We start from the raw sequence: 16,271 nt of genomic DNA, 5'->3' as shown, positions 1-16,271 counted from the left end.
GCTCCCTCGTTCCCTTTCCAGTTTATTGATAAACTGGATTCTGCCTACTAATGTCTTAAATGTTCCATAAAATTTTGACATCAGTTTGATTCAGAGTTCAGCATTGTTATATAACAGATGCCAAACATCCAAACAGATGGTAATATCAAACTGACTGTGGCAAGGTGGGCTCCTCCCAGGCCAGCCGTCGTCGGCCTTCCACCTGCCTCCAGGCACGCCGACCACCTTTCTTGCCCTCCACAACTTGTTGGAAGATCAATAAGTTGTTAAATAAGGCGGAAGGCTGCCCATTTTTCTTTGCACCCTGATATATGGGGGTATCCGCGGCTCCGTACCACTCCTACACCACGGCCCAAGTCTCGCAGATGGCATCCAGATGTTAACAGTTACACCAGCCCCACACTAGGCTCCAGAATCCTCCTGGTAGGACCCTCCCTTTGGTCCCTCCGCTCAGGCGGCCTATGCCGCCTTCATTTGGGCTGCTGAGCTCCTTGTAGCTGGCTCCCCTCTTGGGTGTGGTCTCCACTCGGGACCTTTGGCCATACACAGGCCCTGGCCTCACCTCCAAGGCCAGGCGGGGTCCCAGATCCACAACTCTGGGTGCCCCTCGCGGTGGACACCTGGCCCTTTTGACCATCTTGTTTCTGGCCCCAGCATAGACCAGTTGAGGGGGCACTCTACTTCCAACCTCAATAGCCCCACATTCTCTCTGGGTCCACCTTCCTACATGTAGGGAGCTGGGGTACCTGACACCACGATTGGTGCCCCAGGGTCTTACAGGGGACTCTCACTCCCACCTTGGGGCAGCAGGTTGTGGTGCTACCTCAGATGTTACATTCGACTCTCACACAACCTCCCAGCAGTGGAGGACTTACCGGGGTCAGGACTCGCCTCTCTTGCTCTGGGGCTGAGCCCCCATCGACTCGACCTCTGGCCCAAACCTCGGCCTCAGGTGTCCAAAGACTTCCTGGGCCTATTCCCCTTGCTTGGAGCTCCACATTGCCCCCCTCACTTGGGGCTCCAAATCTCTGCCCCACTCTGGGGCTGATCCCCCTTCACTCAGCCTCCGGCCCAAACTTCGGCCTCAGGCATCCGAAGACTTACCTGGGCCCACTACCCTTGCTTGGGGATCCACATCACCCCCACCACTTGGGGCTCTAGATCTCCACCCCTTACTTGGGGCTACCCCCTCACTGGGGCTCCACAACTCCGCCCCCTCGCTTGGGGCTACAGATCTCGGCCCCCTTCACTGGGGCTACTCCCCCTCACTGGGGTCCTAATTTCCGCCCCCTCTCACTTGGGGCTCCAGACTGCCCCCTCACAGAGGGGCCACGGGGTTTGCTGCCCGGTAGGCTCAGGTGGCCACAGCTGTGCCTGGTCCCAACTTTCCCCCTCAGGGTATTGCACCTTGCAGGGCTCAGGTGGCCACAGCTGTGCCTGGCCCCAACTTTCCCCCTCGGGGTATCGCACACAGCCCCACTCTTCTCCTCGGGGCCTGCACCCCCACGGGGCTCAGGCAGCCACAGCCATGCCTGGCCCCAACTACCTCTGATGGTATGTAAACCCACCCGAAGGTGAGGGGTAGGGTTAAGGCACCCCTACCTGCCTTTCACCAGGGTGATAACTGGCCTGGTATTTCCGGGGGGCTCCCACACCACTGAGCGCCCCACCAGGCCACCTACTCCCAGCAGGGTGCAGTTTTAGGTCATGCCCAGGACCAGGAGCCTCCTGATCGTCCCCTACAGCTCCTCCCTTACCTCCAGATGATACTTACAGCCCTGCAGCTAGGCCATGTTGTTGCCTGGCCTTCAGCAGCAAAAATGCCCTGTTTATATGGACAGCCCTGAATCCAAAATGGCTGCCCTCATCAGGCACCTGCCGGCTGCTAGCTTCTCACCCTTAAAGTGGCAGGCACCTACAGTGCCCTGCCACACTGACTTTGTATTAACACCTCATATCACTCAACCAATTTTACTATTTTGCACAGTAGAGTGGCCTGAATTTATGTTTTATTTCTTCCAGATTCTCAACTTCCAAAAATTGGAGCAAACTTTCACAAGATCAAATTTTTTAGCATACCTGCAGTACACATCCATGAGAAGTGCATGTTGGGTTTGTTCCATTCAGGTTCGTAGTAGAAGGGGACAAAGTCTTAACCCTCCCTCCACCCCCAAACATTTTTTAGTATTAATTTAACTTGTTAGAGTGCATGCTCATCAGCCGTCTCCATACTGGCACTGGAATTATTCATTCTTCCTCACTGAGAAATTGTGAGAGCCCAGACACATTTTCTCCCAATGGTTCTTTTTCTGCAGTTCCTGTGTTCATGGCAGACACCTGCTTTTAGTTTTTCTCCTAATCAAAGCTAGTATTTTAATTCTCTTTCTGATAATGTATAGGGTCCATATTCCCTAACAAACTTGAACGTGGTACTCAACTATTTTTAGACCTACAAAATTCACTTGGTTTAATCTCTAAGCACCTCAAACATTAAAATTTACTGGTAAAAGTACAAGAAAAGATCCAGCCATCAGTTTAAGCAATGTAAAATAGTCAAGCCCAGGACACCTTTTTTTAAAAAGAAGAGTACACATTTTTCAAAAAAGTATTTCATACTTTTGTTAAGCAGGGTTATAGTCAGCCTTCAAAAACAAGGAAATAGCTATAACAGTAGGTAATCTTGTAAAAGTTGGTCAATATTTCTAAAAGGAATCTTTTGAACACCGACATCAGAAAAAAAAAAATCACTGACACATCAGAACAATAAAACAAACAAACAAAAAGCCCCTAACTGGTTGTAATCAAAGTTCATTTGGTATTTTAGGTATGTAATCATATACCTTATCTGGTGACATCAGCACGGCAGGCTCACTTTTTATTCCAGACTGATGAATATTAACAAACATTCCTGACTCTAGTAGGCCTGTTGACCTGAAAAAAGAAAGGCATATATTTTACTCTTATGATGTCAAATCTTACTTCATTTAACAACCCCTCTACATGTGCAGAGGCATGATGGGATCTAATACACAATCCACACAACAGTGCCTCCTGCCAAACCACACATGCATGGCAGGAGGCATGACTAGGACTGTGAATTAGATCCCATCTCACTTTATTGCTAATGCAGGAGAAGTGCAATCCCAGGCTCTCCCTGTGCTGGGAAGAAGCTATCTCCTGCATCTGGGAGCCCCCTCAGCTGACAGGGCTCCCAGCTGTGGGGGTACCCCATGCATCCTTGTGACCGGGATACCACAGTTGCTATGATCTCTCAGTTGTGCAGGTGTGTGGTACGCCCTTACAGCTGGGAGATCACAGCAGCCATAGTCTCCCAGTCACAGGGGTATACGGGAGCCCCCCTGAGGCTAGCAGCTCTCAGGGTTGCAGATGGGCCCCCCAGCTAGTATTTCAATCAGCTGACAGGGCTCCCAGCCACAGGGAAGTCAAGTAATGGCATAATAGGAAGCAACTACAAAGTTATTACACGTATTTTGTGGAATAACTTTGTAGCTTATTCCTCTTTTTATCACACCATTAACTGCTTGAACATGTGGCTGGGTGACCACTTAAGGCATGACTAACTGGTTAATCACACCTTAAATTTGATGTGCAGAGCAGGCCTAAAACATGAAGCAAGCTTTCCACTAAACTTAGGACTAGTAAGGCCTCAGTTGTAATACTATGTCCAGTTTTAACATCATACTTCATGAAAGATGCCAAGCAACAGACATAGTCCTGGGAAGAACAACACAAATAAGCAGAAGTCTAGAAAACATGGCCTACAAGTAAATACTGAAAGAACTAGTTTTGTTAAGTTCAGAGAAAAGACTACTGAAGGGGGACACAGTTATAGTCCTCAAATATGTAAAAAGATACTGCAAATATGAAGGTAACAAACTGTTCTCCAGATCCACGGATGATAGAACGAGGAGTAATGGGCCTAAACTGCAACAACAGATTTACACTGGATATTAGAAAAAACTTTCTAGCTGTAGGGATTCTTAAATACTGGAAGAGATTAGCTAGGGAGGATGTAGTCTCCACCACCGGGTATTTTTGAGCTCAAGCTAGAATATCGATTAGGAATGCTTCAGAGGTTGTTGATCTCTTTGGAGCAAGTGGCTGGGCTAGATGACCACTTAAGGACCCTTTTAACTCTAGGCCCTATGAATAACCCTATAATGTCATACATGTTAAATGTACCTTGCTGTTTCATGGTCTGTTACAAAAGTTGGAGTTGCAGCTAATGGACTGCGCAGATCTTTCCGGATGTAGATCTTTTCTGTAGAAGCTGCACAATTTGAAGATTTTTCTCGTGATACTTCAATAGGCTTCCTCTCACACTGAACAGCTAACAAAATAGTGCATAACTGTTAGGTGACAACTCAAAATTTAATAGACATAACACCACAAACACCAACCTAAGAAGTAATGCACTGTGTTTCCAATTACAGCAGAGAACCCAGCAGTTTAAAATACATCTTTGGAGATCTTATACAGAAGTTACAGCAATTAAGATTTTAGGTAAACACATACATTTTGTTATGGCTAGTAGAATGGCAAAGCTGTTAAACTCCCTATGCCAAACAACTTAAAGGGGCAATAATTTTTATACTTAAGATTAAATAAAAAAATAGAGGTGCCCCAATAGAGATTTTTTTGGCTGATACCGATGGCTGATTATTAACCAGACATCTCGGCTGATACTGATCCAATTGCCGATACGCAGCCTGGCAGCTTGGAGACCAGCATCTGGTCAGTAAGTCTGTGGCGGGGAGGGCATGGAGGGGGATGGGCATTGTGGGGGTGGGCAGATTGAGGCCCCCCCCATGGTGAGGGAGGGAGTAGGACAGGAGGCAGACACAGGCATTGCCCAGCCAGGGCAGGGCGCAGGACGGAGCTGCAGGATGCTTATCTGGGGAACACGGGGGATGGAGAGGGAGTGGCAGCTCCTGGCCGCTGCATGCACTCTGGCGGAAGCATGGGGGGCATGTGCCCCTCAGATTTGAGCACAGGGAGAGGATGGGCTGCCCATTGTGGGCTCGGGGCCAGCAGCAGCACCACTGGGAGGGGTGACTATGGGGTGGGCTACAGCCAACCCAAAATTCACTGTAGCCCCCCTCCCAGTGCTGCTGCCACCCACCCCGAGTGCAGCTCTGGCCCAGCCCCCCCTGCCCGGAAGAGGCCAGCAAAGTCCCCAGTCCTGAACCATGGTGAGCAGCGAGCCCTCACCCTGCGCACAAATCCAGGGGGCACATGTCCCCCATGCCTCCCCCGGGAATGCATGCAATGGCCAGGAACTGCCCCCTACCCCCACCCCTTGTGCCTCCCGGACAAGCCACCTATGGCTCCATCCTGTGTCCTGTCCTGGCAGCGCCTGCCCCAGTCCCATTCCCTTACTCACTGTGGGGGCCTCTATCTACTCCCCCATGCCCCTTCCCCCCACAGACTTACTGGCCAGATACTGCTCTCCACCTGCTGGGCTGCATTCCTGGTCACATGCATGTGTGCATCTGCACACATGCACATGGCACTTATCAGTGATATTACTGGCTACACCGGTGAAAAAAGCCAATTGCCACTAACGTCAATTTTCCTTTTATCAATGCCAGTCCAATATAGACCTCTAAAAAAGGTGTTTTCTCCTGTCTGGATCCCTTGCTGGAAGCTGTTCCTTTCATTTGCAAAAGGGTTACCACCATCTCCTTTTTTGTGCTTCCTTTGGAAATTTGGTCTACCTGGGGAACCTCTGGCTCCAAAGCTCAACATAGCAAATCTGATTCTATGGGCTCCCAGGGAAAATTTCTCTTAAGAAAAAATAGCTAGAAACAAACTATTAATATAAGTATAGGTTTTTGTCATTGTAAAACAAAAATGCTGACTAAAAGTGTGGAACTTTTAAAAGTATTTGGAACTTATTTTTTCCTCTGTTAGAGCAGTTTTAAAATAATCTAACTCCACTTTCATTAATAGAACCACCACAGAAAAGTGCCATGAATCAGGCTTGTAAACTATAGTCTCAACAAATACATAATTTTAAATAGGCCTCAATCTACTTTGCTTATTTAAAGACATTAAAAGTTAGGAACCACTGGATAATACTCTATGAACAATCTGTCTTTATGGCTCCAGTTGTGGAAATGTTTTAAGGCTCAGCCTGTACAGCCATGTCACCTAGCCTTGGGCTTCTCATTGGGTCTGGAAGTAGACAGTCAGCATGGATTCACCATGCCTGATCAACCTGATTGCCTTCTATGATGAGATGACTGGTTCTGTGGATGATGGGAGACCAGTGGATGTGGTGTACCTTTACTTTAGCAAGTCTTTTGATACAATCTCCCACAACATTCTCGCAGGGAAGCTAAGGAAGTATGGACTGGATAAACAGACTGGCTGGATAGAAAACTGGCTGGAGCATTGGGATCAGAGGGTAGTAATCAATGGCTCAATGTCTAGTTGGCAGTATCAAGCGGAGTGTCCCAGGGGTTGGTCCTGGGCTGCTTTTGTTCAATGTTGTTATCAATGACCTGGAAGATGGACTGCCTGGGCAGCAGCTCTGCAGAAAAGGATCTGGGGGTTACAGTGGACAAGAAGCTGAATGAGCCAACAGTGTGCCCTTGTTGCTAAGAAGGCTAATGGTAGACTGAGCTGCATTGGTAGGAGTGTTGCCAGTAGGTCAAGGGAAGTGATTATTCCCCTCTATTCAGCACTGGTGAGGCAACATCTGGAGTACTGTATTCAGTTTTGCGTCCCTCACTACAGAAAGGATGTGGACAAATTGGAAGGAGTCCAGTGGAGGGCAACAAAATGGTTAGGAGGCTGGGGCACATGACATATGAGGAGAGGCAGAGAGAACTGGGCTTATTTAGTTTGGAGAAGAGAAGATTGAGTGGGGATTTAATAGCAGCCTTCAATTACCTGAAGGGAGGTTTGAAAGAGGATGGAGCTGGACTGTTCTCAGTGATGGCAGATGATAGAACAAGGAACAATGGTCTCAAGTTGCAGCAAGGGAAGTTTAGGTTAGATATTAGGAAAAAGTTCCTCACTGGGATGGTAATAAAACACTGGAACAGGTTACCTAGACAGGTGGTGGAATCTTCATCCTTGCAGGTTTTTAAGACCCAGCTAGACAAAGCTTTGGCTGGAATGATCTAGTTAGGGATGATCCTGCTTTGAGCAGGGTGTTCGACTAGATGAACTCCTGAGGTCCCTTCCAACCCTAATTTTCTATGATTCTATGACTGGCAGAGAGGCCCAGGGAGGAAGAAAGGAGGGGCAGTCAGCATATTGTGTGCTGCCCGCTTTGTGCTACCCCACCAGCCAGTGCCTTCCTCTCCAGGGCAGGTTGTGAGGCCCGCCAGGGAAGGGAAGACTTAATAAAAACTTATTAAGGTTTTTTTTCACAGATTTCATGGGCAACCCTGGATTTTGTGGGCAACCCCAGATTTCACGGTTTCCACAAAATTTGTGAAACCACAATTTAGGTAGGTCTCTAACAGTATGTAATCCTAGGTACACCCCAATTTGATTTTAATATAACTAAGTATATGTTTTGTAGCTCAAACCTTCCTAACTTGTTAAATGTAACAAAATAAATCCATATACTTTTACAATTCATACTTACAATCCTGTTTCATTCCAAAAGCAATACATCGTTGCAGCCTACAGTACTGACATCTGTTCCTGTGATGTTTGTTAATAACACAGTCTTTTGTTCCTCGGCAGGAATAAACTAAATTCTTTCGTATACTTCTTTTAAAGAATCCTTTGCATCCCTCACATGTTACTGCTCCATAATGACGTCCTAGTCACAGAACAATATAAGACAAGACATTGCTATCATTCTCTCTCTTTATACTTGATATTTACTTAAATACATTTTCAGTTTTACAGACTTAAGTCTGAAAATATTGGTGATTTACACAGATCAGTCCTTGCAAAAGGAAAAGTATAGGCAACTCTCAGACATAAGTCACAAAAGCGGATTACTTCAAGATTTCAAGGAAAATACATTTTAATTTTCTACATATTTTTCTTTCTTTACAAATTTCTGCTTCAATATCTAAAATTCGCAGAGTTCACCATTTGTTCAAAATGCTGTTAACCATTTCAAATGGCACAAGAATGTCATTTCACATAACACTTAAAAAAGAGAAAAGAAAGAGCTTTTTTTTGCAGTTTGAAATTAATGACTTAAAACACTTGTTTGGTTTGATTTATTTTCCAAAACACTTATTTTTCAACCTGAGTGCATCAAAAGCGGCTCTACGTAGAGTACCTCCATTCAGACTCTCTGATAATAGAACTTGCTTCAAAAAAAACTGACTTTCCAGTTTGCAGGGTATTGATAAAAACTTGTTTCAAACACTTGGCAAACCAGCAGCTATTTGGATCATGCAGCTGCTTTCCAAAAAATTGGTGCTCTTGTAAATTTCAATATAAATGTCAGACAAGAATGCCAGTTTCACTGAGCAGTCCAAGATGGTCCCAAGGTTCCCTGGATGTGGGGTCAACCAGCTGGGAATCCAGGCAAGGTTCCTATGGAAACCTTCCTTGCATTTAGCAAAAGTCTGTGAAACTTAAGTGTTTTGAATGAAAGCTTTAGGCTCAAAAAACCACCTTTTTTGTTTTATTAAATTGTTTTATCAGCCCTAGTCCCAAGTATTTTACTCCAACTCTTCCTTCTTCCTCTCCTTTCCAGGAGAAACACTTTAGCAGCCTGTCACAGGGAGAAACAAACGGGGGTGGGGTGGGGAAGGGAGACCCTAAAAACTAAGGGGGAAACCCGGGGACCAGAAAACGGGGGAAGAACAGAAAAAGCAAAAGTGAAAAAAGAGCACTTACCTGCAGCAAGACTGATGGCAAAGCAAGAACACCGGAAGGAACCCGCACGAGCCATCAGCCGCACTTTCATACAGCTGCGGCCGGCCAGTGACATCAGTGGCAATTACCAGGCGGCAGGGATAAAAAGGACGGCCCACAAAGAAGCGGGGGATCAGACACCAGGAGAAATCTCAGCCAGACGTGTTTACCGGCAGCTCGGAGCGGAGCAGGAGACGCTGATCCCCTACAGAAGAGGATCCGACGCCTCACGCAGCAAGGGTGGAGCCACCGACAGCGGTGAAGGTAAACCCGCACTTGGGGCAGGAGCTCCGGTGTGAAGAAAGGAGGGGGAGGAAGACGGAGGCTGGAGAGACCCCGAGCCCGGCAGCCTCCGCAGGACTAGTGGGACCCGAGGGTACACCCCAGGGAGAGAGGTGTTGCCCAGAAGACCAAGAGAGTGGGCAACATTACCCAGAAGACCCAGAGAGAGGGCAACATTATCCAGGAAGCCCAGAGAGAAGGCAACGTTACCCAGGAGGCCCAGAGAGAGGGCAATATTTACCCCAGAAGGCCCAGAGAGAGGGCAGCGTAATCAAGAAGGCCCAGAGAGAGGGCGGCAATATTGACAAGTCCGGAGAAGGAACTTTACTCCTAAAGAGCCCAGGGGGCAGAGACAGGAGAGATCTGGGATAACCCGGAGGGCTTAGGTCCAAGGGGAAAACTGTAGATAGCCTCAAGGGGATAAAGGGGTGTTGGGAGGATAGGTGTGGGCCCTAGGGGCCGAGTCTGAGTGCTGAGAGATACCTCAGGAGAAGGAGGGGCACACGGTGCTGGTGAAGGTTTTTCTTTTTTTTTCTTGTAAAGTAGTTTTCTGTTTCCCCACGTCCGGAGGGGTTGGGTAGAGAGGTGAACCTGAGAGAACCCAGGATTGGGGTGGGGGGGGCGTATCAACTGAGAACACCAGAGGCCTGAAAGCCCGGGAAACGACATACATCCATTGTGCGAGGGAGCGGCTGCAGGACCAACAGTGGCCTGCCACACTGGGTACAGGGTGAGGTAGAGGGGAGGTGAAGCCTCGCAGAAGACCACCAGAGAAGTAAGTGGCCCCAAGGGAGTTGTAGCAATACCGAAGCTCCTCTCCACCCACTGTAGCAAGATTCAAAGTCATGGCAGGCGAGATAGGGAAGGATTGCGTTGTGAGTAAACACCTCCTTGAAGGGCCACCTGCGACGCCAAGGCAGACATCGGGGTACACTCGTAGCAAAGAAGCTCGGGACAGGATGTTTGAGGCCCGGTGGTCACACAGCCCCTTAATACTTGTCACCTTTATGTTCACATTTTATCCATTCTCTTTCAGCCTCCCTCAGATATGGAAACTTTAACAGAAAGTACCAATGAAGGTACAGCTAAGGGATGATTTACAAACTAAGGTCCATCATAGAGACTTCATAAAGACTGTTGGATGGGACAAATTACTTCCCTATCTGAGCTAAATCTAGCCATTTTTTATTTATAAACCCTCAGCTAAGTTGTGCCCCCCCCGGTCCATTCGTGCAGTGCGAGCACAGACAGGATGAAAGTTTAAGCCAAACAACGCTGGAGAAGCAGAGATTGCAGCTCCGTGTAAGTGGCAGATTCTATTTTCCTGTTCTAACTGGGTTCAAATTCTGGCAGACTATGGTTATGACAGAGCTGGCAAAAAGTCAGGATGGACACCAGAGCTCTCCATGGACTCCTCAGCCACCACTGCATTCTTGACATTGGCTTCCTTTTTTCACACTGCTTGTCCATATTTTTAGCTCTCTGATAACACTGAGCAGAGCACTTCTTGTTTTTCCCTGTTTATCTTAACAGTTCATGCACACATTTTATTCTCCTGATTGTTAATTCAATTATAAAGTGTTCTCATTGCTTCAAGAAACATGAATCGAACTACCTAGATCAAATAACTTGTAAGAACACTTTATAAAAGTCTTTCTTTCCTGCCTGTTACACATTATGAGTAACCAACAACATTTTTTCACTGATACTTTTTCCTTTAAATTTTAAAGTCTTTCAGATAACAGTAACAATGAAACAGTTAATTTTACAACTTTTTTTTTTTAATATAGGTGTCTGAATGACTTGTCCACTTATTAATTTGATTGTGGCCCATTATGTCACATGAACATGAAAAGGCTTTCATACAAATACGTGGGAAAATAATTTTAAATCAAAAGTTTGAACAAATGCTAATTTATTAAAGCTACAGTTAAAAACTCGCATGTCTGGACAGCTTTAGCTATGCTTGGTATGTTTTTATATGAAAGAACAATTCAATCAAATTATATATTAAAGCAATCTAATGGAGAAAAGAATATACCTATGTATATAATCATGCAGTCTCTAAAGAATAACCTTAAACTGCTTTCAAAAAGTGTCAATGTAGAAAAAGTTACCTGATGCCTTGTCTCCACATACAACGCAGAGATCAAATACTTTATTTAGGGTCTGTTCTGCAGAAGAGTGGTCTGTTAAAATCTGGAAAAAATATTACATTATTTTTCTCTTTCTTATTTAAAGAAAAAATAAAAAGCAAATCTCATCCTTAAGAAGCCCCTTTCTAAAATGCAGATGTACAACATGCCAAGTCCCCTCAATTACCATTTATGACTTTGACAGATGCCTGTGTATAGACATATTAGTATGCTAAGGAAAAACAACAGTCAGGGTGGGGTGAAAATTTTCAAGGGCCAAACTAAAACCTATCCAGATACATTTTTTGCAGAAGGTATTTGTATTTTGAAAAATGTTTGTCATCTGAGCACATTGCTTTCTGTGATATATTGCATGCAAGGAAAATTAAGAATATTCCAATGACTAAATGTAATAATAAGGCATCTATACACATGCTCCGAGGTACGAGGAGCGGCACTTTAAGTAAAGGAGCTCTGAGAGCCACTCTAAAGTGCCTGCAGTGTATTCAGTGTCCCGGGCTTCAAAATGGTGGCTTTAGTTCAAGCGCCCCCACTACCATTTTGAAGCATGGGAATGCTGAACGGATGTGACATGGAGGCTGCTGGAGTGTGTTAATTAACATGCTCCAGGAGACTCTATTTGAGTATGCTCTGATGCATGTTAATTAGCACACGTTAGAGCAGACGTCATATGCATAGGTGCCCATAGGGATTAAACTATTCACAGCAATAGTACTACTAGATCATTAGCTCTACAATTTCAAATACTGCAAATATTATAACTAATGAAGCACACTGCATAATAAAAAGGACCATGTAACCACATAATTAGCAAACATCATCTTGATGGTAAGAACTACGCAAAACAGAAATGAATAAAAATGGAAATCCCAGCAGAAAGAGCTAAACACTGGCACATTTCAAAAGCATGTCTCATTTCCAATGCTTTCTTATAGGACTGTTGAGTCTTTCATTCCTGCGTTGCCTAAATCAAAACAAGACCCTTTAGTGGGAATTTTGATTAAAATAGGAACTTGGACTGAAGCATTAACTTTAGTCAGTGAAAAGGGATAAGAGAGTTACAGGTATTTCTAAAACAGTTTTAAAATTCAATTCTTGGTAATGCTCATATAGATACAAAACATACACACATTCATTTCCAGTAGAGTTAAACAACCACTTACTATTTCAGGTACTACATCTGATCGCTAATGTTTTCTGGGTTTTTTTTTTAAATAAATCATTTAAATAAAAACTTAGCTTAATGATAAAGCATAGAAAATGACCCTTTAATTTCACCACATTTCCTATAATTCAGTACTATATATGATCATGACACTACATAGATCATGCAAGAAATTTTTTGAGTCCTTCCATAGGCCAAACATAAACTGAAATCAGGAGTTTTATTTAAGCAAGATCAACAGGATTTGGCCCATGAGGAAGTCAAGTCCATACCTCCAAGAGTTCACAACCTATCTTGGATAAATGACAGACCAAACTAGAGTTGCCATGTGAGATGATGCAGAGTCACTTTGAGTAAAAAGACGAATGGAGAAAGGCTTTGAATAGAACATAAATTTCAAAGTAGGATTTCAAAGATAGGAAGAGATTTTTGTGCACAGGACACAGTCGGTTGTTTCAAATGAATGATGTAAAACCAAAGAAGGCATAAAACTACAAATGCAGGGACAAGTTAGGAGAAAATATAGGAAAGAACACGAGGAGAATGTAGAATTAAATGAAAGTCTTATGAAGGGAAAATTAGAAAGTAAATTGCCATAAAAATAGTAATTACTGAAAAATTCATTAACAGAAAACAGAATATGACTGCAAATACTCCAGAGGCCTTACCTCAGTGGTTGTCAACCTTTTTAGACTCAGGGACCCCTTGTTAAACTTAAGGCACCTTTCAGAAAATGCTAGCTCTTAATTTTCACTTGTTTTTTTACTACAGAAAAACAACAGAGCAATTCTTCTGTTGCAAAGAACTCCGAAAGACCACAGCAGGACAGCGTGCTTTTAACACTATGAATTCCTAGTTGAAATCTCTGGGTTCATCTTGTGAATTGTATTTGTATATTTAACAGTGCTAACACTGCATGGCAACCTGGTTGAGAATCACTGCCTTGCATGATAACTTCTGAAAGCACAACAAATATTAAACACAGCCTTTCCATCTTCCCCCAAATTCTTTGCTTTACCCAACTTACATGGGGGCTGGGGTGGTGTGGGTGCCAAGGCTCATGGTTGACAAACCAGAGGTTGCAAGTTTGAGGCTACAGCAGAAGCGCCTGTGGCACAGCTTGTCAGATTTGAAAGACACGAGAAAAAAAAAAAAAGGAAAGAAAGGACACAACTACATTCACCTTTTTGTCCTTCCATGCTTTCCATACATTTGGATCAGGCATCCTAACCTAGTCTGACAGGCCTTCAATGTCTTCTCTTTCAAGCTTTCTTTTCAAAATAATTTATGCAACAAGCACTGTAAACGTTATCCCATTGACCCTTACACTTTTTGAGTTTTACTTAAAATAGAGTACAAAAACCCATGACACTACAACACGTACTAAAGAAGAAATCACTTCCTTCATTCTCAAATTCTATCTAGTAAAAATTCTGAAAAGACAAAACCAGCACAGACAATATTTGAAAACAAACATCTCTTCTTATCCTATTTGAATATTATAAAATAAAAGTGGATGCTCTACCTGGATGTGTTGCGCAGATATATCAGGGGATGCAAAAAACAGCTGATTGACACCTGCAGCATCTGGAGTTGCTAGGAAAACTTTTCCAGGAGTAGACTCTTGTCTGGCAAGGATCACCTTGCTTGGGGTAGAGCCATCATGATTTGTTAAGATGAACTGCTTGCCTGTTGTGCTCTGATCAAGTGCTGTTACAATCTGTATCTTCTGGCCCGTCTGCTGATCTGTGACAATCTGATAAATGCATTATCTCAAATTGTTATGGTATGTTAAGTTCATTTTGGGGCCCTAACTTGCACCAAAAAGAAAGTGTCTTTTGTGTTTGACTTCTATGTATAGGACTTCCCTCTCCCAGTGAGTTAAGCTCAAGCAAAAAACCACTGAAATTAAAACATATACATAAACAAACTTTAGAGGTGTTTGAAATCTTAATCTAAATCCACATTCAAATTTTGAAAATGGTCCACATTTTTTTACAAACCACTGAACAAACTCAATACTCTCACTCCCATGAATTTTAGAACATTAGAAAACCTACTCCAAGTTCTAAAGCTCATTCAATCACTACTCTAGTAGCTCTAGTCCTCTAGCAACCTCAATTCCCATTTTATTAATTGGAATAGAAAATACATAGCACACTGCTAGAGTACTCAGCATTTTGCAGGTTTAGATCTTTATTACCTCATGCATTCTTGTCTGCTTCGCACAAAATAAAACTACCAATGAACAATAGAGTGAGCAAAAATGTTATTCTCAATTGAGTATACCGGGGTAACCAAGATCCAATCTCTGGAGCAATGTATTCTGGGCCTGTGGGGAGCTGGATATTTGGCAACAAAACAAATGGCAATAGTGTTACCAGGGAGTCATTTGAGTTGGGCACCACTGGAATACGTGCATTTATTTAACATCCTTGTACACATGCCCCAGCTAAAGTAGATAAACTAAATAGTTATTTCTCCCTGCCACCTTTTCTTTCTTTTAAGGAATGTTTTTTGGCAATAAGTTGCTTTTAATAATCAAGAATATCATTTTTAAGGATAAAAATATATATATTTTCATTTATTTCTTATTTTCAAATAAAAATAAAGCAGGACCGTATTCATTTATGCTTTGCTAATTGTACATTTTGCCAGCATGTCAGAAGATACTAATCTTAAAGATTTAGGCACAATAGTTAAGGCTGAAGCCAATTTCTATTATAAAACCCATTTCTATTCACTGCCAGTCTCTCTCTTAACTTTGTCCAGCAAAACAGGTCTTTGCTGAAGGATGCTAAATTTATTTAAAAAAAAATCAAAGAGAATCTTTCTAAACAGGAATGCTCAGCTACAGAGCATGAGTTATAGGTCAGTAGAAATAACCCTAATTTGAAGTTTTTACTTGAATTTAACTTTAATGCCCATCTGTTCTTTGCAGATCCTTATATGGTCTCTATTACTACAGGCAGTCCTCAGACTTACAATACAACTGGTTCCTGAAAACTGCATCTTGAGTTGTAACTCGGAAACGATTTTTCCCATAGGAACTATGTTATAAATGGGGGATTGGTTCCTTTACCACAGTCAACACAGCTGAATCCAGCTGGTAAGTCTGTTGTGGTGGGGGAGGGAAGGGGCTTGTGGGGGCAGATGAACACCTCTGCAGAGAGGGAGGGATTGGGGCTGGGACCCAAGTCAGGGAAAGCACTGCACAGGGAGGGGGTAGGGTGGCTTACGCTGCTGCGCGCCACCTGTCTGGGAGCTGCTCGTGTGGTAGCTTGTCTAGTGGCTCTCACCACTAATCCCACCGCCAGTCCGAGAGGGCACGGGGCAGGGGCATGTGCCCCAGGATCTGCATGGGGTGGGAGGGGTTAGAGCTGCACCGGGTGGAAGGCAGAATGTGCTGGGAGCAGGGGCTATGCCCCTCCCCGCCACTTGTCCAGCTGGCTCGTCCAGTGCGAAACTGAGCCACTGAGCTGCCTCTGGACAAGCAGCGCACAGCACTAGGAGCCAGCCCAGCCTTCCTGCACCTCCCAGACAAGCAGCAGCTTTGCCCTGCCTGGCCAATGGCTGTGTGGCATGGGGGGGAGGGAGGGTATGTGCCTCCGGATCGGGGCAGGATGGGCAGTGGAACGGGGGGGGGGCCTGCAGCAAGTTTGCAGGTGGCACACGCCCCACCCACCATGCTATGCCGCCACTTGCCCAGCCAGGGCAAAGTCACTGTTCGTCCATGAGGTGCGGGAAGGCTGGGCCAGCTCTCACCGCTGCACAATGCTTGTCCGGAGGCAGTGCAGCAGCTCAGT

General features: G+C 44.6%; 1 protein-coding gene across 1 annotated transcript in view; it reads right to left on the bottom strand.

Moving 5' to 3' along the window:
* Positions 1-7,789, bottom strand: part of NR2C1 (nuclear receptor subfamily 2 group C member 1) — a 45,194-nt gene extending 37,405 nt beyond the window's left edge. The window contains exons 1-3 of the mRNA XM_025208937.1: positions 7,625-7,789; positions 4,204-4,351; positions 2,841-2,931 (exon numbers count right to left, since the gene is read on the bottom strand). Coding sequence (XP_025064722.1) covers positions 2,841-2,931; positions 4,204-4,351; positions 7,625-7,637 — 252 coding nt within the window. The 5' untranslated portion in view covers positions 7,638-7,789. The remainder of the gene's footprint in view (positions 1-2,840; positions 2,932-4,203; positions 4,352-7,624) is intronic.
* Positions 7,790-16,271: the final 8,482 nt, after the last annotated feature.

This window comes from Alligator sinensis, unplaced genomic scaffold, assembly GCF_000455745.1.
Source record: "Alligator sinensis unplaced genomic scaffold, ASM45574v1 scaffold215_1, whole genome shotgun sequence".
Taxonomy (NCBI): domain Eukaryota; kingdom Metazoa; phylum Chordata; order Crocodylia; family Alligatoridae; genus Alligator; species Alligator sinensis.
This window is presented reverse-complemented; position numbering and strand designations above follow the sequence as displayed.